Raw genomic sequence first — 24,560 nt, 5'->3', positions numbered from 1 at the left:
TTATGTGTGCCTTCATTCAATTTAAACTTGATGTCCATTAGCAAACTTACCAATGAACTTTGTTAAATTCACATTACTATCAAGGTAGTACGATTAGACAATGAGATTGAGTTCCTAACTTTGTAATCATTTTTTACTTCTTGTGGTGTTGAATTTCAACACACTTGTGTCTATACTCCATAATAATATGGAGTTGTAAAAGGTAAGCATCGTCATATCCTAATGTAGCTATGTCTCTTCTCTTTCAATCACAAGTTCCACTTAATTTTTGGAAGAGTGCATTTTAACTGTTGTCTATCTTATAAATAGAACATCATCATCATTGTTATCTAACAAGACGCCTTTGAAACACTACAAATGACTACCTACATCTCATCATCTTAAAGTTTTTTTTTAGGTAAATGTTATGCAACGGTAGGACATTTTAAACAAAAAATTGAATGTCAGACAATTCATTATGTTTTTGTAGGATATCCTAGTGGTCACAAAAATTACAAGTGGTATGACACACAATCTCATAAATTCTTTATCAATCGTGAGGTTAAATTTTGTGAAGATGATTTTTCTTTTTCATCAGCTTCACAAACTTTGACATTAGCTCATTCAACTCCCATTTTACCACTCCTTGATCTATCTTACTCAAACATCCATTTTCCTCCTATTTCGTCATCTCCTTCCCCTACTAATTCTAATCCTATCTCACATGATACATTAGTTCCACTTTAACGTTTTACTCGTACCAAATAGCCTCCATCTTGGCATAATGATTATGAGATGTCTTATGCAGTCAATCATTTAACCTCTCGCTCAAGTGCCAACATTGGCAAAAGGTATCCTCTTCATCATTACCTTTCATTCTCTCGTTTGTCTCCTACTCAACGTACTTTTCTAGCTCTTATTAGAGCTTAGACATAACCTAAAACCTATGATGAGGCAGTTGGCGGCCCATTATGGTAGCATGCTATGAATATGGAAATTGCAGCTTTGGAACGTAATCATACTGAGGTTGAAGGTATTGATTACAAAGAGACATTTTCTCCTACAACAGAACTTACTACACTTCATTGCTTACTTACTATAGTTGTTGTTCGAAAATGGTTCACTCATCAGTTGGATGTTCAAAATGCCTTTCTCCATAATAATCTAGACCAGAAAGTCTACATGTCTTTACCACTAAGTCTTCACCCACAAGGGGAGAATACAGTATGTCAGCTACATAAGTCTCTTTATGGGTTAAAACAGACTTCTCGTAAATGCAGGCTATACCCAGTCAAAAGTCGATTACTTTTTATTTACTAAAAGTAGAAGTACTTCTTTTCCTATAGTTCTTATCTATGTTGATGATATTCTGTTGATATGCAATGATCTCAAACAATTTCAACATCTCAAGACTTGTTTACTTGAGAAATTTCTTATTAAAGATTTAGGAAATTTGAAATATTTCATGGGCATTGAATTTTCTCGATCTAGAAAAGGAATTTTTATTTCTCAAAGAAAGTATGCTTTATACATTCTTCAAGACACAAATCTTACAGGAGCACGTGTAGAAAAAAATTCTATGGAGCAAAATCTGAAGTTTTCTTTAACAGAAGTAGAGAAGTTGAATGATCTAAGCAAATACAAATGGTTGATTGACAGATTAATATATTTAACTATTACTAAGTCTGACATAGTGTATTCAGTTCGTATGTTTAATCAATTTATGTATGAACCAAGAAAATCACAATGGAAGACAACTCTTTGAGTTCTGAGATACATCAAAGGTATTCCTAGTCAAGGACTTCTACTACCATTTGAAAACAACTTGAGATTACAAGCATATTGCAATTCTTGGTGGGGTGGTTGTCAAACTACGAGACAGTCTATTTCAGGGTTTTGGATCTTCATGGGAAATTCAATTATTTCTTAGAAGTTTAAAAAGTAAACCATTGTGTCCAGGTCATCAGCAGAAGTCGAGTATCAAGCTATGGAAAATATTTGTTTAGAGTTAACTTGACTGAGATACATTCTTCAAGACTTGAAAGTTTCGATGTCCGAACCAACATTGTTGTATTGTGATAATCAAACAGCATTGCATATAGTAGTCAATCTAGTTTTTCACGAACGTACGAAGCACATTGAAATAGATTGTCATATAGTTCGAAAAAAATTATCAGCTGAAATCATCAAACCATGTTATATTTCGGCTAAAATGTAATTGATTGATGTTTTCACTAAAGCTTTGGAAAGACAACAATTTGATTTTTTGAAAGACAAGTTGGGTGTGATTGACATCTACTCTCCAACTTGAGGGGTATTATGAAATTTAATATGAGATATAAAGATATTTATGAAATATACTTTATTGTATAACGGTAACTCATTATGGTATATATTTTATATAACTGTAATCCCTTAATATTTTTTTTTCTTATTTTTAAAAATTAGTTAGTAGTATATTTTCTCTCATTTGCCGGAGTTGATTGTCAATATATTTTTTACTTATTTTTAGAGGAATTGGGGCGTGTGTGTATATATATATATATATATATATATATATATATATATATATATATATATCTAAAAATAACTTTGGTTCGGGAAAGTACTTGAAACATGGAATAACTTAGGATATTTTTCCATCATTTTGTTCTCTCGTCCTCATGTTGTCTCCTTTAACTGATGATTTTGCTTATGATGGATTGAAAGCTATCACTACAAAAAAATTTCATGAGGTACAATCACGAGTGTCAACTACTCATGAAGTACAATCACGAGTGTCAACTACTCATGAAGTTTAACATGTCAAAATGTAATATGTGTTCTAACATTTGATTTAGACATTCGGTATGTTCGCTGCTTGTTAATGAAAAATCGTGTGAAAATCTAACTGGATGCCCAATGCTTTCTAAAGACTACTAGATATTGGACATAAAACATTGGTCCCAATCTAACACTATAAATAATGACACTCCATACAATCTAACAATATCCTTCATATATAGTAGCGTCCAATTCTCTATAGTATAGTTATCGTTTCCTGACAAGAAATGTGTAGACTTGGTAATTCTATAAATGATCATCCATATCATCGTATATTCTTTCAGAGTTCTTGGTAGACCCACAGTGAAGTTCATTACTATATTTTTTTGTATTTCCATTTTCGAACTCTCAGAGGTTACAACAACCTCCTTTGTGTCCTTAAGTTATGATAATCTATCAAATATTTGTCACATGGCTCCCACTTATTGACCCATGTGTAATTTTCTATCATCCTGTTATAACTCATTTATGGCCTTCCTTTGTAAAATTTGACCATTACACTCCTTGAAACTGTCGTACTTCTTAGTACCAACTAGATGCACCCACAAGTGTTTTCGTGGTCTCATTTACATCTTTCTCTTGAGGGATAACTCCCTTGATATATAGTTTTTCTTTAGGATGATAATTTAGCTAATCATTGGCAAGGATAAACATTTGATTGACCTAAAACGTTCAAATACTTGCCACCTCCAAGAATCAGTAGTAAATTGTAAGTTCAACTATGAGTGGGTTATATATTCTCGTGTTCCTTTAGTAAGCATAAGATAGGACAGTAATGTTTTCATATTATCTTAATAACATGTTATCTTAGTACAATTTACTAACCTTTACATATACTCATGGACATCTTATCATTAGGTTATGGTCAGCGAATTCTTTAACTTTTGAAAGCTCTTCTTACAATTTTAGTTGAAGTGCAAGTGAGCAAGAGTCAAACTCAAAATTTTCCAACGAACTTTGTGTATCATCTCTCTAACCAAGAAAACTTACAACTTAATGTCTTTGTTTGGGTTTAGACCAACTACAAACTATTTTTACTTTAACAAAGTTCACTAGATATTTTCCTTAATATTTGATGTTTGATAAAAATAACTTTGCCTAGCCAAGATTCATACATAAAAGGTTTGGTATGAAGCATATCATAACCTGTCAAAATTTCGTCCTTTACTTTTTTTTCTTTTTTATTTTGTCTTTGATTAGTCTCGTATTGATCAATATAAGCACTATCTCGTATGATCAATATAAGCACTACTATAAATAGAAACCTACCTGAAGATATGGTTCATGAGCATTACATAAGGTATATGACATTAGTGAGTCAAAAGACACAATATCTCATAATGGTCCTGTCAAATTTAGGAAAAATCTTTGAAACATGGTTCTTCTAGACTCGAGGAAATTTTTGTTTAAGCAAGAATGCATGTTCTTCATCACTACCTTGCTCAGTTTTTAATATTCAATATACTGTTGCATTGGGCAATTCTTTTCTCTTAAGGATGAAAGTTAATATATTCACTAGAAAACACTAAGGCGTGTGAAGTATTGACTTAGTAACTCATGTGTTTGTGACTTAGTATACCTCAACTCAGCTAAATTGTTCTTTCCATAATCTTAAAAATTGGGGGTGGGTTCATGACTCAGGCTCTTTGTTAATATCAACATCTTGTATTGAGAGTGAGTTCATGGTTTAGTCAATTCCATGTATTACTATAAGGAGTCAATCGAAGAGAAAACTCTGATACCAAATGATAAGAAATCACTACAAAAGAAGTAAGATTCAGATTATCTTGTTGATCGAATATCTCAAGGCAAGAACACTTGTTTGATATTCGAATCACTTTACAAGTAAGATAGATCATGTCAAGCTTGAATGATTCTAAATATGCAACCTAAATTATATAGAATTGCAAAGAAATTTAGCCCTGACCAAAGGAATGGTAAGAACTCTTAGTCCTAATGATAAGGAATCACTCTAAGGAAAAATAAAATTTGGATTAACTTGTTGATCAAATATCTCAAGCCAAAAACACTTATTTGAGATTCGAATCACTTCACGAGCAAAACTGATCATGTCAAACTTAAATGATTCTAAACATGCAATCTATACCGCATAGAATTGCAAATAAACTTAGTTATTTGCTATATGAAAGCACAATGCTCTTTGCTCTTTGTACTACAGTTTCCAAGTCTCCTTTACAAATATAGCATACATGGCTTTATATAGCTTCAAAATGAAGTGGTTAACCTTACTGGTATTTCAAGACTTTTAACCTTAATACTTTATGATCCTAATTAGTTGAATGTAACATAAAAATAAATAAATAAAGTGTCTTGAAACTTAAAAAAGATTAATTGAACATTATAAATTTAAATTTTAATCACCCATCATAAATTTGTAACCATCTAAAAAGAAATGAAGCCACATTTGAAGTATCTTCAAGCTCTTGCTACATAAATGAGACTTGATTCTTTTTAATGTGAAACTGATTGCAACTTGTGTTCAACTTTAATAGAACTTGACTTTATCTTATGGTAATTTGAACAACATTCTTCACAAATTCCTTCGAGTTCATATTGTATGATTGAGATGCCTTAGTTCATATCAATTACTTTGTCCTCCAAATTAAATTCTCTAAACCTTGCTAAACGTCCAACAATTGACTTCTTTGTCCATACATCCTCAGGATCTCATTTGAACAATTTTTCTATAATCATTGCAAAAAGGCATTACAATCCGAGGGTTATTTCTTCCAATCCCTTTGTAACACTAAGAGGGAAGCTTAATGAAACAATCCTCTAAACTGGTATTTCATAGTATAATGAATATTTTTATATGTAGGAAAACTCGAGATACTTGAAACAATCAATTTCAAATAAGCATCTTGAAATAGAGGTATTAGTAAGATTTCGTGGGATATGACATTTAGTTGGCTTATATAACATTTCTATATTTTAATCTTGAATCCTTTCTTCCAACTCAATCTTAAATCTTGATTTCCTAAAAGTAAGACATATCTTGAAAATCTCATACGGTAATCAATTTCTATAAATGTCTATGAAAATTTGAAAATAATCATAATACCTTATCTAAACCATAGTTCAATAACTTTAAATCACCTCATAGCTCACACACTAGAAGTTGTTTTCGAATTTGACTTTAAATCTCACAATTAGTGCCTATATAGAGAGATTTCTACCTTTCACTACTTCCAAAACTTAAATTTCATTAAAGACACTTGTAAAATTTATAAATTGGTTCAAGTATACAGTGCTCGAACGGTGTTAGCTCATAAATTTTCAATTTGGTAAACTCAAATAACTTTTTTCATATTCATACCAACTGTTTTAATTTCATATTTACGTACTTTGTAGTGATCAAAATTTTCATTGACACTACCATTCACAGCATCTATATCAACCTATAAGATATTATCATCTAGCAATCTTCATTGATCATTTTTATTTGATGCAGTTTACTCACTACTATGGCCATAATACTACATTGTTTAACTATGTTTACAAGATTGCTGACTAAAATATCTAACCTTTCTTAGCAAAGTCTTTTTCATGGGTATACTAGTGTTAAGTAGCTTACTGACCTATTTTCATGAGGCTATAACTTCCACGCTAAATCTAAACATGCTTTGAATTATCAATGTATAATGTAACATTCACATTTCCTATCATCTACTTCAAACTCTAGGTTCTTATGTCTTACATCGGCATAACTTTTGTGTTTACTCTAGGTCACGAGTCCACATCCCAATGACCTCATTGATAGTTTAAACCAACTTTGACCTTCACCTCGCATCCACCAACTTCATCTCAAATACACATACAAAGCTTTGAATGATGTCATGTCAATGGTTTCTTGAAAACTATTATTAAAGCAGGTAGTTTATAACTTGAATACGACAAAATAATTATGGGATTATCGTTAATTAGTTGAGGATAAAGATAGAAAATAAATCTAAGCGTAAAGAAACTATTGTTCTTTGTGGTCTTTCACTTGCATTAATACCGTTACACATCCGATACACACCTTAACCTTTATCTAAATTATAAAAAATATCTATGTTTAAAAACATCCATTTAAATAACACACTTGAATTTTACAAAAAAAAAAAAAAAAAAAAAAAAAAAAAAAAAAAATTCTTCTAATTTCAAAACTTCATTAATATTTTAACCCTAAAAAAAGTTAAAAATAAAAATAAAAACGGTTTATGTACATTTAATTACCTTCCTCCATTTTTTCTTTGTTTCCATCTATAACCGAACTGTTTCCTATTTTTCCTCTTTTTCTCTTTCTTCTTCAATACCCTTCTATGTTCTTCTTGTTTTTGTTTTGGTAACGTGTTTCTCCTAATTACACATGTTTCTTGTGGAAATTGACATAAAATGTTTTGAAAATTTTCTCAAGACTTGAATTCATTCTTTTTGCTACACCATTTTGTTACGATGTGTTGGCACATGTACACTAATGACGTATTCCATACTTTTGTAGATATTGATCGAACTCATCTGACAGGTATTCTCTGCCATTATCTGTACGTAGGCAACAAATGTTTATTTCTACTTCTCATTCAATCGTCATCTTGAATTCTTGAAATTTTGAGAATATGTAAGACTTTTCTATCATAAAGACAATCTACACATATCTCGAGTAGTCATCAATGAACGTCACCATACATCACATCCCGTTGATTGATGTTCATTTGACTAGACCAAATAACTTCAAGTGAATTAACTCTAATGACTTTTTTTCTTTGAACTTTGATTCTTTGTATGGTAATTGATGAGTTTTACCATATTAACATCCAACGCAAATGTTTATTTTGACTTCAGGTTAAGGTAGGACTTTCGGCATGAATTTCTCCATAATCTCCTTCCACTTGTGGTAGCCATCATGTCTCAATCTTGCATGTCATAGATCTGTTGTCTCATTCTTTCTAGTCTTGTCTACATAGGACAACTCTGCAGATAGGGGGTAAACGAACTCCACTCTCTGCAGATAGGGGGTAAACGAACTCCACTCTTTGCCCTTCCATCGTTGACTTTCTTGTTACCTTAACAACTTTATAGACTCACATCTTTTGGCCTAAACAAGACGTAGTTTCTTGATGTTGTTAGTTGTGACACTGATAACAAGTTCTTCTTTATACTTGGTACACGATCTTTTGGCCTAAACAAGACGTAGTTTCTTGATGTTGTTGGTTGTGACACTGACAACAAGTTCTTCTTTATACTTGGTACACGATCTTTTAGCCTAAACAAGACGTACTTTCTTGATGTTATTAGTTGTGACACTGACAACAAGTTCTTATTTATACCTGGTACACGATAAACATTATGTAGTGCACCTTGTCAGATTTATTACCAAGCATGATATCGTATTGTCGACTTGAGTAATTGGCAACTATGTGTTGTTGGCTGTGTGTACCACACAACTTCCATTGTACTCTTTCTTGTCTTATAATTTTCTCATGTCACCCGTCATTTAGTTTGAACATCTTGAATCAACAATCCAATCATTCTCATAATCGACATGCTCTCCCACCATCACCATGAGTGCTATCTCGTTCTAAGACACATAATACCTCTGCACCCTATTTATCCTCCATCTTCATTTTTGAGGTTGTCGCATTACTTTTTCTTGGACTAACAATCCTTAGACATGTGGGCATTTTTTTGCAATTGTAGCAAATGCTTTTAAACTTCTTCCCTTGAAACCCTTGTCAATCTTTTATGCTCTCCAAGTTGTACGGTTCATTGGTAACTTCTTCATTTGCTCCATTTTGTATCAACGCATCTTATTGTTACTCCGACTTTTACTTGTGTAAAACACTTTTCTTCACTCTTCAACGTGACATGTCTCTTTTGCTTAGTCATGGCTTCTTGGCTAACTAGTAAAATTTCAAACTCTACAAATGATGGTTGAGTGGGTCATAATTGTATAGCAATAACAAAATTTCTATATTCCAATCACAATTTGTGGATAAAAATTATCTTCATTTGAGCTTCTTCGATGACGGATTTAGGTTTAGTTCAATAATCTTCCGACATATCGACTTGAACCTGTAAAAGTACTGAGCAATCGTCTTGTCGCGTTCTGAAATTAAGAACAACTCATTCTCTAGAAGTTGTAACATCGTATCGTTTTTCTTTGCGAAAATAGTTACAAACGTGTCCCATGTGTTTTGTCATCCCGAATGTGCTCCAATATCTCTTATTCAACTGTGGTCTCTAAGGCAAACATTGTTTTGCTTGTCTTGATTCTCCATTTGTGCAAGACACCATTAGAATCCTCCAATGACCTCCCAAAGGTCTTAACCTTATAGACTGGACATCATGCATGATGCCCACATATTGTAGTTGTCGTTGAGTTTCTTGATTCCTCCAACGACTTGAAATCACCCATCGTGTTGGCAATAACTTAATAATACCAAACAAACTTTTTCGACACAAAACTTACAGAGTCATGGACTACACACAACACAAAGAAACTCACTCACTATTAATCTCTAGAAATCGTTTCTGATGTGGAAGATCAGAAAGAGCTACAACCATAGAGCATACTAAGAATTTAACTAAGAATTTCAAGATATCAAACAACCTACACCAACCTAGCTCTCATATCAAATTATTGAACACATTTGTAGGAAACACTTGTACTCTTTATTAAGACCAATCAAAAAGAGATTACAAGACACTCTATAAAATACTACTACGCTTTGCTTTTGAGATTGCTTGAATTTTCATGGATGAAAACCTTAGTAGGGTGGAGGGGTATCTGTAGCAGAAGCTAGACAATTTATTCCTAAATTTAAATATTTATTCATAAAATACCTAAATTCTTTACCTAAAATAATTAGGTATCTTTACTCTCAAACACCTAAATCGTTTTTCTAAAATATATAGACATGGGCTCAAACAATTATAAGGCTTGACCCTATTAGGCTAGTGAGGATTTTTTAATGAGGATCTTTTAATAAAGCACACTACTAGAAAGTAGTCTAAGAACCCTTTGAATATCTAGTTCATGAAAAACACAAGCTATGAAGCAATAGTGAGCGAAAGACATCATAGTAACTTCTAACGACTAGGTCGCCATGCTGTTTTTGAAACCTTGTCTTTCTTTGACTCGTATACTTGAGGAAACTTTTGATTCTAGATGAATACAGGTTCTTCATTGCTACTGTAACGACCCTAAATTTCCACATACTCAGAGTCGCTACTAACGTCTCATGCTCATCTATAATGCAGAAATATAACTCTTACATGAACATAATTGATAACGTAAACTTCAAAAAAAATGTTTAAAACAACTTCTTTTCTGGAAAAACACAGCCATGGTCTTACGTGTTTAAATATGAAATACTGAAATTTAGAGAACAAATACAAATACAAAATAATTTAAAACAATGAAATGCAGAACAACCTATTCTAACTTAAGACTAGAAATTTAAATATGAGTCTACCCTATGCACGTGCCACAGTCTCTGCTTGCGATGCCGCCGTCCTCCGTACAAGTGCGCCTTGCCTTTACCTGAAAAATGATGTGGCACACGGCCTGAGTATTTCAAAGAATACTCAGTAAGTGGCCCCACTATAGGGGGCCATGCAAATGCAAACACATGCAATCATGATTTAGGGACCTATCTCTGATCATCTTAGGGGTGGCCTCCAGTCTCGGACAAATTGGATGTGTAGTACTTCCCTACACACGACTCACACGTGCGAGTGTGAATCCCCAGGGCGCTCGCACACCCCCTGGACTCTTTGGTCAAGCTAATCTGTAGCGACATCCGGAGGTCAGCGGAACCCCATAGTGTCATGCACCTCATGAACACCCTCATCTGTGTGCTTTCGCACCTGTGCGCATACGCGCTCATCATACGGTGCGCGTCTGCACTCATCATCTCTAGGGGAAGTAGCCCTATGCTTATGAACATACAATATGCATGAGGTCCCTCTAAAAACATCATAATGTCTCTTCTAACACAACCCTCTAGTCTCATCTCTTTGTTACTCTAGGTAACACATACTCGTGGATATTTATATTAATATCATTTTTACGCTCTTAGGGTTGTGTCCTATGTCGATCTAACGACATGATGCAATATGGCACTTATCATCATATAGCATGCTCAATATGGAAAACATCATCATATTAAGGTAAACGTCACGCAATCATCATACTCATCATATTTCCACAAGGTGCATCAAACATATCAAGTACGACATTCATCAAAATATATATATACTGAGCACATCATCAGGTATCATAACCCACACATCATCATAAGTCATACATCATCATAACTCATATACTGCATCGTACGACATAGTTCATACAACATCGTAACTCATACAATTTTGAGCCTATCCTATAGTAAGGTCACTTACCTGGTTGGCCTTAGCCGAAGTATTCCCTAATTTAATTAACGTAAGCTCCCGTTCCTCGAGAGCTGCTCCAAAGGTTGCTAGAGTTCGCTTCATATCGAGCCGTTCGTCACCTTTCGTTAGCATTTCACATTTTAATTAATAATCCAACTAACAATGTGAAATACAGCTCTAAAACGGTCTCAGTAAAAATCGAATTCCACGTTTTCATTGTTTCTAAATTTTGGTTGGGTAGTAAAACTTAAATTGAAAATATGTCAATATTATTTCATGGTGCTTCAATCATTCAATCCAACTATGGTTTGTTATAATATTATATTCTCTTGGTACAAATAATAATAATTTCTCACATCTTCCATCCTCCTTCTATCTGTTGTACCACTTTTGTTTTCCTCTCTCTCTCTTCTTTTTCTTTCATATGAATGACTATACAATGAATATTCATTCCTACTTCTTCTTTGATCGTCATCCTGAATTGTTGAAATTTTTAGAATGTGTCAGACTTTTCTTTTATAAAGAAAATCCACACATATCTCGAGTAGTCGTCAATGAATGTCACCATATCTGTATGGAGGCAATGAATATTCATTCCTACTTCTTCTTCGATCGTCATCCTGAATTGTTGAAATTTTTAGAATGTGTCAGACTTTTCTTTTATAAAGAAAATCCACACATATCTCGAGTAGTCGTCAATGAATGTCACCATATCTGTATGGAGGCAATGAATATTCATTCCTACTTCTTCTTCGATCGTCATCCTGAATTGTTGAAATTTTTAGAATGTGTCAGACTTTTCTTTTATAAAGAAAATCCACACATATCTCGAGTAGTCGTCAATGAATGTCACCATATCTGTATGGAGGCAATGAATATTCATTCCTACTTCTTCTTCGATCGTCATCCTGAATTGTTGAAATTTTTAGAATGTGTCAGACTTTTCTTTTATAAAGAAAATCCACACATATCTCGAGTAGTCGTCAATGAATGTCACCATATATACCGCATCCCATTGATTGATGTTTGTTTGACTAGATCAAACAAATTAGAGTGAATAAACTCTAGTTATTTGCTCTGAACTTTGACTCTTTGTATGGTAATTGATGAGTTTTACCATATTAACATCCAACGCAAACATTTATTTTGACTTCAGGTTGTGGTAGGCCTTTGAGCATGAATTTCTACATGATCACCTTCAACTTGTAGTAGCCAACCTGTCCCAATCTTGCATGTCTAGGAGTCTTGTCTACATAGGCCGACTATGCTTTAAATAGCGAAGTTGGGTGGAAAATAAGTTTTTTATTTAATAAAAAAAAAATCATTTTCTTGACTTTGTATTTGGACGATTGTGGGCAAAGTGTTTTCTTTTGAATGGTTGGGTGGGAAAAAAAAAAAAAAAAAGACTTTGTGACATTTCTTTTAAGTCTAGTTTAGAGACTGACTTAGTCTTTAGACGAAAACTTAATTGAACAAAAGAGCACGTTGACTTGTTGACTTTTGAAGCAACTCTATGTTTTCAATACTAATAATCTCTCTCACTACGTTCATTCCCAACCCAAATAGATGGCAGCCTTTAGTTTGATGAGCTTTCTACTCCTCCTTTGCTACCACTTACTTTCTGCTCCCTTTCCAATATCCTTGGAGGCTTCAACACCATCTCCACTTCAACTAGAAGCCAACGCTCATGTGGCCCACTTTCAAACGAATTCCTTCATCATTTTGGGGTAGATGTTGTTTTGGGTAATGAAAACTTATGTGGAAACCACTCCCAACTTCGCTCTTGTGCTTCACACAATCACACAGTACACAAACTATTCAAAATCCTTCTTCCCTCGCTTATTTTGTTCATCCTTTTCGTTGTTTGCTTCACTCTTTATTGTTCACGAAAATCAAAGAATACCACCCATGTGACAGAGGTAGATAGCCATGGAAATGTGTTCTCCCTATGGAATTATGATGGTAAGATTGCTTACCAAGACATTATAGACGCAACCGAAGACTTCGATATCAAATATTGCATTGGCACGGGTGGGTTTGGGAGCGTCTACCGAGCGACGCTTCCCATTGGAAAAGTTGTAGCTTTAAAGAAGCTTCATAGTTCTGAAGCAGCCAAATGGGAAACCCTTACCAAGAGTTTTCAAAATGAGATTGAGATGCTAAAAGAGATTAGGCACAAGAACATCTTAAAGCTCCTTGGTTATTGCCTCCATAAACGTTGCATGTTTCTCATTTACGAGTACATGGAGAGTGGAAGTCTATTTCGGGTGCTGAGCAATGATACAGAAGAAGAGGAATTTATTAGGAGGATATTTTGCGGTGATAATTAGTTAGAATATATCTCAGATATTTAGGGAGTTGTTAGTATAGATTTGATTAACGGTATATTTTATTTATTTACCAGATTTAGTTAGATATATATTTTTTCTATTTTAGGTATTAGTTGATAGTTTGTATCCTATATAAACGTGGTAAACCTGAATGAAGATCATACTTTCGATCCCAATTCTATTTCTATTTCTCATTCTTAACATGGTATCAGAGCACCGATCTTGGTGTTCTTAAATATCAAAATTTCCTTTATGGCGGAATCAGCCAAATCCAGCTTCAAAATTTCGGATGTTGATTTAACACATCCGTACTATATTCATCACTCTGATCAGCCAGGATATTCACTTGTTCCAATCAAATTAAATGGAGCAAATTATCAATCCTGGAGTAAATCAGTTATGCATGCTCTTATTGCCAAGAAGAAAATTGGCTTCATTGATGGCACAATTGAGGAACCGTCCCAAGATGCAAATTCAACCGAATTCGAACTCTGGAATCAGTGCAACAGTATGATAATATCTTGGTTAACTCATTCCGTTGAAGCAGATATCGCTAAAGGCATTATTCACGCCAAGACAGCTCATCAAGTGTGGGTTGATCTTCACGATCAATTCTCACAAAAGAATGCTCCAGCAATTTTTCAAATACAAAACTCGATAGCAACGATGTCACAAGGAACCATGGCACTGTCAACATATTTCACCAAGCTCAAAGCACTCTGGGATGAACTGGAAGCGTACCGCACACCATTTACCTGTAATCAACGTCAAATACATATTGATCAACGCGAAGAAGACAAGTTGATGCAATTGCTCATGGGGCTCAATCAGTCTTATAAAACGGTGAGATCTAACATATTGATGATGTCTCCATTACCTAATGTGAGGCAAGCCTATTCATTACTTGTACAAGAAGAGATGCAGCGTCAGGTAACTTCCGAACCTACTGAGAAAATCTCGATTGCATCAGCAGTGCAAAAGAAAACAATATATTCAAAATTCGCCAAGGACAAATTGTGTGAACACTGCAATAAAAGTGGTCATACAATTAATGAGTGTCGAATTCTTAAGTTTCACTGTAAGTTTTGTGATAGAAGGGGCCATACAGAAGATCGGTGTCGACAGAAAAATAATTTTGGAAGGACAAGACAAGACAATCAACACAATAACCGTGGATATCGATCATCTGCAAATATGGCCGATGTTTCACAGTTGAATACAGAAGAACAGTCACCTAATTCCATTCCAAATTTTTCTTCTGAGCAATTACGACAGATAGCACAAGCCTTATCTGCAATCAATCATCACCCTTCTGATAATTCTGACAATCACATCAATGTTGCAGGTTTGTTTCCCATATCTACATTATCTATTAACTCTGCGAGTTCTAATTCATGGATTCTCGATAGTGGAGCTACGGATCATATAGTATCAAAATCTTCTGTTATAACTGAACCAAAGGCTGCCATCATGTCTACAATAAATTTGCCTAATGGAGAGACAGCACTTGTGTCACATACTGGAAATATTTCCCTTAGCCCTAACCTTCAATTAAACAACGTTTTATGTGTGCCTTCATTCAATTTAAACCTAATGTCGATAAGCAAACTTACCAATAACTTGAAATGTTATGTCACCTTCTATCCTGATTCTTGTGTTATGCAGGACTTGGCTACGGGGAAGATGATTGGCTCGGGTAAACAATTTGGAGGTCTCTATCATATTTCTTCATCTCCAATCAAATCTTCAGCTCATCAAGTATCTCAGTCATCTGATTTGTGGCATTTACGCCTAGGTCATCCTTCCTTTTCTCGTTTTAAATTTCTAGCTGATCAATTGCATCTTAATAATGCGAGTTATTCTCATAATTGTAGTATCTGCCCGTTAGCAAAACAAACTAGGTTGTCTTTCCCAAGAAGTTCAATAACAACCCATTCTGCTTTTGATCTGATACATTGTGATGTTTGGGGACCACATAAAATTCCTACCCATTCTGTTTGCGTTTTTTTCTCACTATTGTTGATGATTTTACTCGATGTACTTGGGTTTTTTTAATGCAACATAAGTCAGAAGTATATCATTTGTTAATGAACTTTGTTAAATTCGTTCAAACTCAATTTCATACTACTATCAAGATAGTTCGATCAGACAATGGGACTGAGTTTCTATCTTTGCAACCATTCTTTACTTCTTGTGGTATTGAATTTCAGCGCACTTGTGTCTATACTCCACAACAAAATGGAGTCGTAGAACGCAAGAATCGCCATATCCTAAATGTAGCTAGGTCTCTTCTTTTTCAGTCACAGGTTCCACTTAATTTTTGGGGAGAGTGCATTTTAACGGCTGTTTATCTTATAAATAGAACGCCATCACCATTATTATCTAACAAGACACCCTTTGAAGCACTCTACAAACGACCACCTACATTTCATCATCTTAAAGTTTTTGGTTGTAAATGTTATGCAACTATAGTACATCCTAAGCAAAAATTTGAACCTAGGGCAACTCCTTGTGTTTTCGTAGGATATCCTTGTGGTCATAAAGGTTACAAGTTGTATGACATGCAATCTCACAAATTCTTTATCAGCCGTGATGTCAAATTTTGTGAAGATGATTTTCCTTTTTCATCAGCTTCACAAACTTCGACATTAGTTCCTTCGACTCCTGTTGTACCACTTCATGATCCATCCTACTCAAACATCCATCCTCCACCTTCTATTCCTTCACCTCCTACTCCTCCTTCACCTCCTATCCCTTCACCTACTACTCCGTCGTCTCCTCCACCTTCTCCAGATTCGCCCACTAATTCCAATCCTATCCCACCTGATACATCAGCTCCACTTCGACGTTCTACTCGTACTAAACAGCCTCCAGCTTGGCATAAGGATTATGAGATGTCTTCTGGAGCCAATCATTTAACCTCTAGCTCAAGTCCCGGCACTGGCACCATGTATCCCCTTCATCATTACCTTTCATTCTCTCGTTTTTCTCCTACTCAACGTGCTTTTCTAGCTCTTATTACATCCCAGACAGAACCTAAAACCTATGACGAGGCAGTTGGCGACCCGTTATGGCAGCAGGCTATGAATGATGAAATTGCAGCTTTGGAACATAATCATACATGGTCTCTCGTTCCTCTACCACTTGGTCATAAAGCTATTGGTTGTCGTTGGGTGTACAAAATTAAATACAACTCTGATGGTTCTGTTGAACGTTATAAAGCTCGACTAGTAGCAAAGGGATACACTCAGGTTGAAGGTATTGATTACACAGAAACATTTTCCCCTACAGCGAAACTTACTACACTTCGTTGCTTACTCACTGTTGCTGCTGCTCGAAAATGGTTCACCCATCAGTTGGATGTTCAAAATGCCTTTCTCCATGGTAATCTAGACGAGGAAGTTTATATGTCTTTACCACCAGGTCTTCGCCGACAGGGGGAGAATACAGTATGTCGGCTCCATAAATCTCTTTATGGATTAAAACAGGCTTCTCGCAATTGGTTCTCCATATTTTCTACAACTATACAAAATGCAGGCTACACTCAGTCCAAAGCAGATTACTCTTTGTTTACTAAGAGTAAAGGTACTTCTTTCACTGCAGTTCTAATCTATGTTGATGATATTCTGTTGACAGGCAATGATCTCGAAGAAATTCAATATCTCAAGACTAGTTTACTCCAGAAATTTCTTATCAAAGATTTAGGAAATTTGAAATATTTTCTAGGCATTGAATTTTCTCGATCTAGAAAAGGGATTTTTATGTCTCAAAGGAAGTATGCTCTAGACATACTTCAAGACACAGGTCTTACAGGAGCTCGTCCAGACAAATTTCCTATGGAGCAAAATCTGAAACTTTCTTTAACTGAAGGAGAGAAGTTGAATGATCCAAGTAAATACAGACGGTTGATTGGCAGATTAATATATTTGACCGTCACTAGGCCTGACATAGCTTATTCAGTTCGTATGCTTAGCCAATTTATGCATGAACCAAGAAAACCACATTGGGAGGCAGCTCTTCGAGTTCTGAGGTACATCAAAGGCACTCCCTGGTCAAGGACTTCTACTGCCATCTGAAAACAATTTAAGATTACAGGCATATTGCGATTCTGACTGGGGTGGTTGTCGAACTTCCAGACGATCTATTTCTGGGTTTTGCATTTTCCTCGGAAATTCAATTATTTCTTGGAAGTCTAAAAAGTAGACTAATGTGTCCAGATCATCAGCAGAAGCCGAGTATCGAGCTATGGCAAATACTTGTTTAGAGTTAACTTGGTTAAGATACATTCTTCAAGACTTGAATGTTCCACTGTCCGAACCAGCATTATTATATTGTGATAATCAAGCAGCATTACATATAGCAGCCAATCCAGTTTTTCATGAACGTACGAAACACATTGAAATAGATTGTCATATAGTTCGAGAAAAGTTACAAGCTGGAATCATCAAACTGTGTTATGTTTCGACCAAAATGCAATTGGCAGATGTTTTTACTAAAGCTTTGGGAAGACAGCAATTTGACTTTTTGAAGGACAAGTTGGGTGTGATCGACATACACTCTCCAACTTGAGGGGGAGTATTAAGAGGATATTTTGCGGTGATAATTAGTTAGAATATATCTCAGATATTTAGGGAGTTGTTAGTATAGATTTGATTAACGGTATATTTTATTTATTTACCCGATTTAGTTAGATATATATTTTTTCTATTTTTAGGTATTAGTTGATAGTTTGTATCCTATATAAACGTGGTAAACCTGAATGAAGATCATACTTTCGATCCCAATTCTATTTCTATTTCTCATTCTTAACAGAATTGAAGTGGAATAAGAGACTAAATGTCATTAATAGAGTTGCCCAAGCTTTGTCCTACTTACATCATGATTGCACCATGCCTATCCTTCATCGAGACGTTACGACCAATAATATACTTCTGGACTCGAATCTTGACGCTTTTCTGTCGGATTTCGGGGTAGCAAGATTTCTTGATGTTGAATCTTCCAATCACACCGTGGTTCGCGGCACGTATGGCTACATTGCTCCAGGTAATTACAAAAATTGATACCTACTAATTAGTTTTGATTATTTTTATGTAACATTCTGTTTTTTTAATTTTTAGAATTGGCATACACGACAGTCGTCACAGAAAAATGTGATGTTTATAGCTTTGGAGTGGTGGCATTAGAAACAATAATAGGAAAACACCCTCGAGAATTGTTAAACGATTTATGGTCGAAAACTACTCCAAATGTAGCTATCAAGGAATTGTTGGACATACGTCTAAGATCTCCTTTAACCCAAAATGGAGTAGCTCAAAGAATAGTTGTTGCACTAACGCTGGCTTTTGCATGCCTCCATCCAAACCCAACAGCTCGACCAACAATGCAGCATGTGAGTAGACAACTTCTTGTTCCAAGACCTGGTCTAGAAATCTCATTCAATGAGGTTTTAGTTGAACAAATTTTAAGACAGGAAATATACCAAGTACATATGACTTCAGAATAATGATTCATGTACTTGGGCTTGGTCGACCTATGAATGGTATTGTGAGTTTATACTCGTATAAAGAAGTGAGTTTGTTTTTGCAAGACCATCTAGTGTCAATAATATCGATTATATTATATAGTTGGATCAGACTCTCAATTTCTTTTAATTGTGTGGGAAGGAAATGTTAGATTGTGAAGTTTGATATTGATATTTACTTGTGAGTCAAGTTTATTTTAGAGTTAAGATAGCTTAATAGTTAATTAATTTGAGGTATCTTATATGTTATCCCGTATAGTTTCTAACGGGAAATATTGTCTAGTTTTTAAGATGAATTATTTTATCTATAATAAGTCATATGTAAATAAACCCTAGTTGTCATGAAGTTTTTCATCGTGGTGTCTCCATGTATATTTCTCATTGCATCTTCTCTCTTTTATTCTTCAGGTTCTTTATCTAGATCGACTATATGAGTTGTGTGATCTTAATAAATGATATCCGAGAGGAGAGATTCACTATGATTTGTGAAAATAAGTTTAAAGATCAAGAAGATTGATAGATTTGATATTTGTTTCTAGAAGATAATAGATTGAAGATTATCCTATCATAAAGATATTCATGAACTCTTATTCGAAGGGAAGATGTTGGAGCCAAAGAATGAACACCAAAATGGAATGACACTGAAATGCGAGGAGACGCCACTAGATGTGGACACTAGTTCGATTGGACAAGAGTGCCATGTGCTTGCTTAGATTCTCGTGTGATTCTACCTACAGGTAACGATCTTGAGAGGTAGTGAGAGAGCGGAGGTGGTAGGTCGGACGAAAATAAAGTTTCGGAGCCGAGGTCCTTCATGGTATCAAATATCAAAGTCTTGAAGGAATAGAGTGGTTATCTATCATCACTACTCCAAATCTTATTTTCATTCACGTGGCCGATAGTGTTGGCGTTTGGAAATCTCTTTTTCGAAAGTTAACTAGGCAACGTTCTTGAGAAGATTAGAAGAACTACGAATATTGAAGCATAATTTGTGAATCTTGTTGATGCAAGTAATGCTGCTAGAGTTGTGAAGTATCTCTTCGTAAATTTTCTTCCATGGAAGAATCGCCCATAATTGGTCCTTGGAACACTTGGAATTCTGACGTTTCACGAGCTTACTTCAAACAATTTGATTCTGTTTTACACTCCTATGATTCTACAAAGCTCAAGGATTGGTAGACTTTAGGATTGATTCAGTTGATCTTGTCCATAACATATGGAGGCTCAAGGATCAATAGGCTCTTAGTTGACATTATCCAAAAATGCAGTAGAAGCTCAAGGATTCGTAGGCTTTAAGGGTTGATCTCATTGACACTATCCAAAAATGAAGTGGAAGTTCAATGATCGATACGCTCTAGAGTTGATCCAATTAACACTGTCTAGAAATATATTGAAAGCTTAAGGATCAGTAGACTCTAGGGTTGATCCAGTTGACACTATCGAGAAATTCAGTGGGAGCTCAAGGATTGGTAAGCTTTAGGGATCATCCAATTAACACTATCTAGAAACGTAATGGAAACTCAAGAATTGGTAGGCTATAGGGTTGATCCAGTTGATGTTATCCCTAAATTTGGTGTTTAACATCGTCAAAGAGAAGACAACGACAAATCTATTGAAGGTGTTGTCAAATATATATGAAAAACTGTTAGACAAGACAATAAGAGACATAAGTTCGAAGGTTAATTAAAGATTTCGCAAGTGCGTCACATGTACTAGATTGGGTAGGGCGGGTGTGAATCAAAATCAAAATAATTTTGCTGTTGAAGCCAAACTTATTAAGTGGGTGGTTTAGGGTTTAGGGTGAATATGAGAGAGGCAAGTGATGTTTGTGGAATTGCTCCAAACGGAGTGAGCACGGGAGAGGCAAGCGAGCCCGTAAAAATGCTCAAAGAAGTGAGCACAAGTGTATTTCTCGAGTCATTACCTCATGCTTAAGATGAGTGATTTAACAAGAAATGTGAAGACCAACATTTGCTCGAGAATGTCCAATTCTAACAGCGCAAACCTCGGATTCTTCCATTTCCGCTGCAAATGACAAACAGGCCAATGCCGATAGCCTAATAGCCTACAGCTTCTCGGCCCGTGAAAGGTACCAATCAAAACACATTTCTTGTTTGAGAATCCATGCAGTTGCTTCCAAATGGGCACATTCGACCCAGTTCCCAAACACCAAAATTTTATCTTTTCTAAACCCAAAACTTGTCTCCTTTGCAAGTAACGTATTAACAACAATCATCCTCTGCTGGACTTCGATTTCCAATGTCAATGAATGTGCATTCCTCCACAATTTCCTCATCCAAACAAAGAGTGGCATTGAGGTGGTCGAGGGGAGATTTAGGGGGAAGTGGGTAATAATTTTTTTTCCCAAAACCTACGTTTGTACATATTAGGTAAGAATCATGGGCTAACTTGTAATCAAGTGTAGGGGTATGCATATGGGCGGTCCAAGTGTAGGGGTAAACATACGAGCTTCGCCCAATGGGTTCGTGTGTGTGTGTGAACAATGCATAGAGAAGTACTATGCATCCAACACTACTTGGAAAAGAAAGTAGAGCCTCGGAATAGTCACAAAAAGTTAGATCTCATTGTGAATGCAAGAAGTTAGATCCTTTTGGCTTAGGTTTTAGGGTTTAGGGAGCTAGGGACAGCAGGAAAGTGAGTTTTATCAAATTGAGCGTGGCGGGTGATGTATAGCTTAATGATGGTGGGATAAAGACTATAACCCAAAAAAATGCAAGGAATGCTAGGGGGAGAAAGCTTGTTAGGCATATAATCACGCAAGCAAGGATAAATGCGACAACCAAAGGGATGAAAATTGTCATAACGAGGAGAGTAGCCATAGACGATTTCAAAGTGTGACTTACCTCCATGAAGTAGAGTACGCAACCGGTTGATAATATAAGTTGTAGTGCTGGAGGCGCCAATCCAGAAACGAAGAGAAAGATGAGAGTGAAAGAGAAAGATCAAGCCAGTCTCAGGCACATGATGATATTTTCTCTCAACACGACCATTTTGAACAAGTATATATGGACAAGAGAGTTTATGGTGGATGCCAGAATTACGTAAATGAGTTTTGATACAAGTGCTAGTAAATTCGGCACCTCTATCGCTTTAAAAAACCTTGATACGAGCATAATATTTATTTTTCACAAATTTTTGAAATTGAATAAAAATATATAAAAAAAAAAATCATATTTAAATTTTAAAAGATAAAACCAAGTGAATCGAGAATAATCATCAATAAAAATAACATAGTAAAAAAAACCTCAATTGGATTTGACAGGAAAAGTACCCCAAAGATCACAATGAATAAGATCTAACACAACCTACGTTCATTGCGCTAATAAGGCAATCGATGACTTTTCGCAAGCTACTATATAGTGATGGAGAAGGCAATAAAGACGTAAGTGAAAGATGACCTTTTTTATTTAAAAAAGAAATAACAGGATAATTCATATGACCCAGGCGAACATGCCATAAATCATATGAAGCACGTAAAGATTCGATTCTAAGTTTATAAAGGTAAAGTTGTCGCGCTCCAGCACATATAGCTCTCCATCCCTTTTACTGGCTGCCACGACCCTTCCTCTTTGACGATTCTAGATAGTAAGAAGATTATTAGTAAATGTAACGGAGAGAGGAAAATCAGACGTTAATTTATCAATTGAAATAAGATTTTTAGTAAGTTGAGGGACAACCAAGACATGTAATAAATGAATATTTTGAACAGAAGAAAGAGTACCAGAATGGGGAATGGGTAGGGATATACCGTTTCCTACGATCACAGAGTCCTTACCCGTGTAATATTTAGACTGATCCAAAATAGATGGGTCAGAGGTCATATGGGTCGAAGCCCCAATGTCCAAAAACCAATCAACAACATCGGGTCCAGCAACAGAACAAGACGTGTTGAAGGCTTCAACAAGGTGAGCATGAGCAGAATCAGGCCGAACATAATGTTGGTTGCAACGGTCAGCATAATGGCCCTTCATGCGGCATATTTGGCAGCAAGTTGGTCGATGACCCTGACCTGAGTGTGTTCTTCCTTGGTTGGAAGAGTTATTTTTGTGTGAATGAGAACGCCCTCGCTAGTTGCCAGAAGAAATAGGGTAACTTCCATGGGTGCGACCATGAATAGTGGCTGTGAATGTCGTAGGAGTGGAGTCAGAAGACACAAGAGAGTACTGAAACAACTCAAAACTTTCAGCTTTAGAGACTAAATCTACAAAACAAGGGAGGGGTGAGAGCGCAATAGAAAAAGTTGAAAATTCGGTGCCGAGTCTACGAACGAACAAGTGCACTTTATCAACATCCCCGACCGGTTTGCCAATGGCATGAAGTTGGTCACAAATTGTTTGAAGGCACGGGCATACTCAGCAACAGGTTTTGGTGCCATGTTTCATCAGCTGCAAGTCATCCTTGAGTCTCAGTTCATGAGCTTTCGAATGATGGCTGAATGTAGTTTCCAACACAAGCCAAACGTCATGTGCAGTGGAGAGACCAACGACGACAGCAGTGGCTTCCTTGGTGAGAGAGGAGAGTAGGAGACAAAGAAGCCGTTGATCGGCTGCTTTTCACGCCAAATATTTGGCGTTGAGTATTGAAGAGGTTTCTAGTTCAAAGCGAGGTGATGGAACCATAGTTCCATCAACATAACCCAGCATGTCTTGACTCTCAAAGAGAGGGAGAAGTTGGCTTTTCCAGAGAAGATAATTGAATGAAGAAAGTTTGATGGTGATCATATGCATTAGAGTGTTGAAAGGAAGAAGATCATATGTGAGTGTCGAATGGGCTCTAATACTATGAGAATATTTGCTAAAACTACCCCATCTAAATGGTGGTGAAAGTTCTCTATTTATAATCATTTACCGAATAGAGAATTATGGTAATTAGGAATGACATGGAAAGAACAATAAATGAATACAAGATATTTGACATAAAATGTCAAATATGATACATGTGGTAAGTCGTAATGAAAAACAGATATTTGCTTATAATAAACGGTCAAATATGATACATGTGTTTAAACCATAATTCAAGACTAAATATCTTTAATACGGGGGAGATTTAGGGGGAAGTGGGTAATAATTTTTTTCCCAAAACCCACGGTTGTTACATATTAGGTAAGAATCATGCGCCAATTTATAATCAAGTGTAGGGGTATGTATACGAGCTCCGCCCAATGGATTCATGCGTGTGTGCGTGAACCATGTAAAGAGAAATATTATGCATCCAACACTACATGGAAAAGAAAGTAAGTCCCGGAATAGTCATGAAAAGTTAGATCTCACTATGAAACATGATTCCACGTGATTGCATTTTCAGACTCCAAAAGTGTAGCTACTTACATAGTATTTTTTAGTACTAAAACCATGTTTATTATTTGTTCAGATAAAGGTAAGACTCCCATGTACCGACGGCGACGTCAACTAAAGAGGTCATGAAAACAAAGTCACGATAGTTAGATTTCTTCATTTAAATCATAGTTTTTAAGTTAGGCCAAGTCATAA

At 35.6% G+C, this 24,560-nt stretch overlaps 1 protein-coding gene across 1 annotated transcript; it reads left to right on the top strand.

The window, feature by feature from the left end:
* The first annotated feature begins 969 nt into the window (after nucleotides 1-969).
* LOC111777464 (MDIS1-interacting receptor like kinase 2-like) lies at nucleotides 970-19,327 on the top strand. Its single transcript, XM_087117164.1, has 4 exons — nucleotides 970-1,012; nucleotides 12,847-13,518; nucleotides 18,342-18,572; nucleotides 18,647-19,327. The coding sequence occupies exons 1-4, from the start codon at nucleotides 970-972 to the stop codon at nucleotides 19,030-19,032; spliced, it is 1,332 nt and encodes a 443-aa protein (XP_086973290.1). The 3' UTR covers nucleotides 19,033-19,327.
* The last annotated feature ends 5,233 nt before the right edge of the window (nucleotides 19,328-24,560 follow it).

The sequence above is a fragment of the Cucurbita pepo genome, chromosome 1, assembly GCF_057944985.1.
Source record: "Cucurbita pepo subsp. pepo isolate OVF chromosome 1, ASM5794498v1, whole genome shotgun sequence".
In the NCBI taxonomy this organism is placed as follows: domain Eukaryota; kingdom Viridiplantae; phylum Streptophyta; class Magnoliopsida; order Cucurbitales; family Cucurbitaceae; genus Cucurbita; species Cucurbita pepo.
Note: the sequence above shows the minus strand (reverse complement) of the source record. Positions and strands in the feature narration are given on the sequence as shown.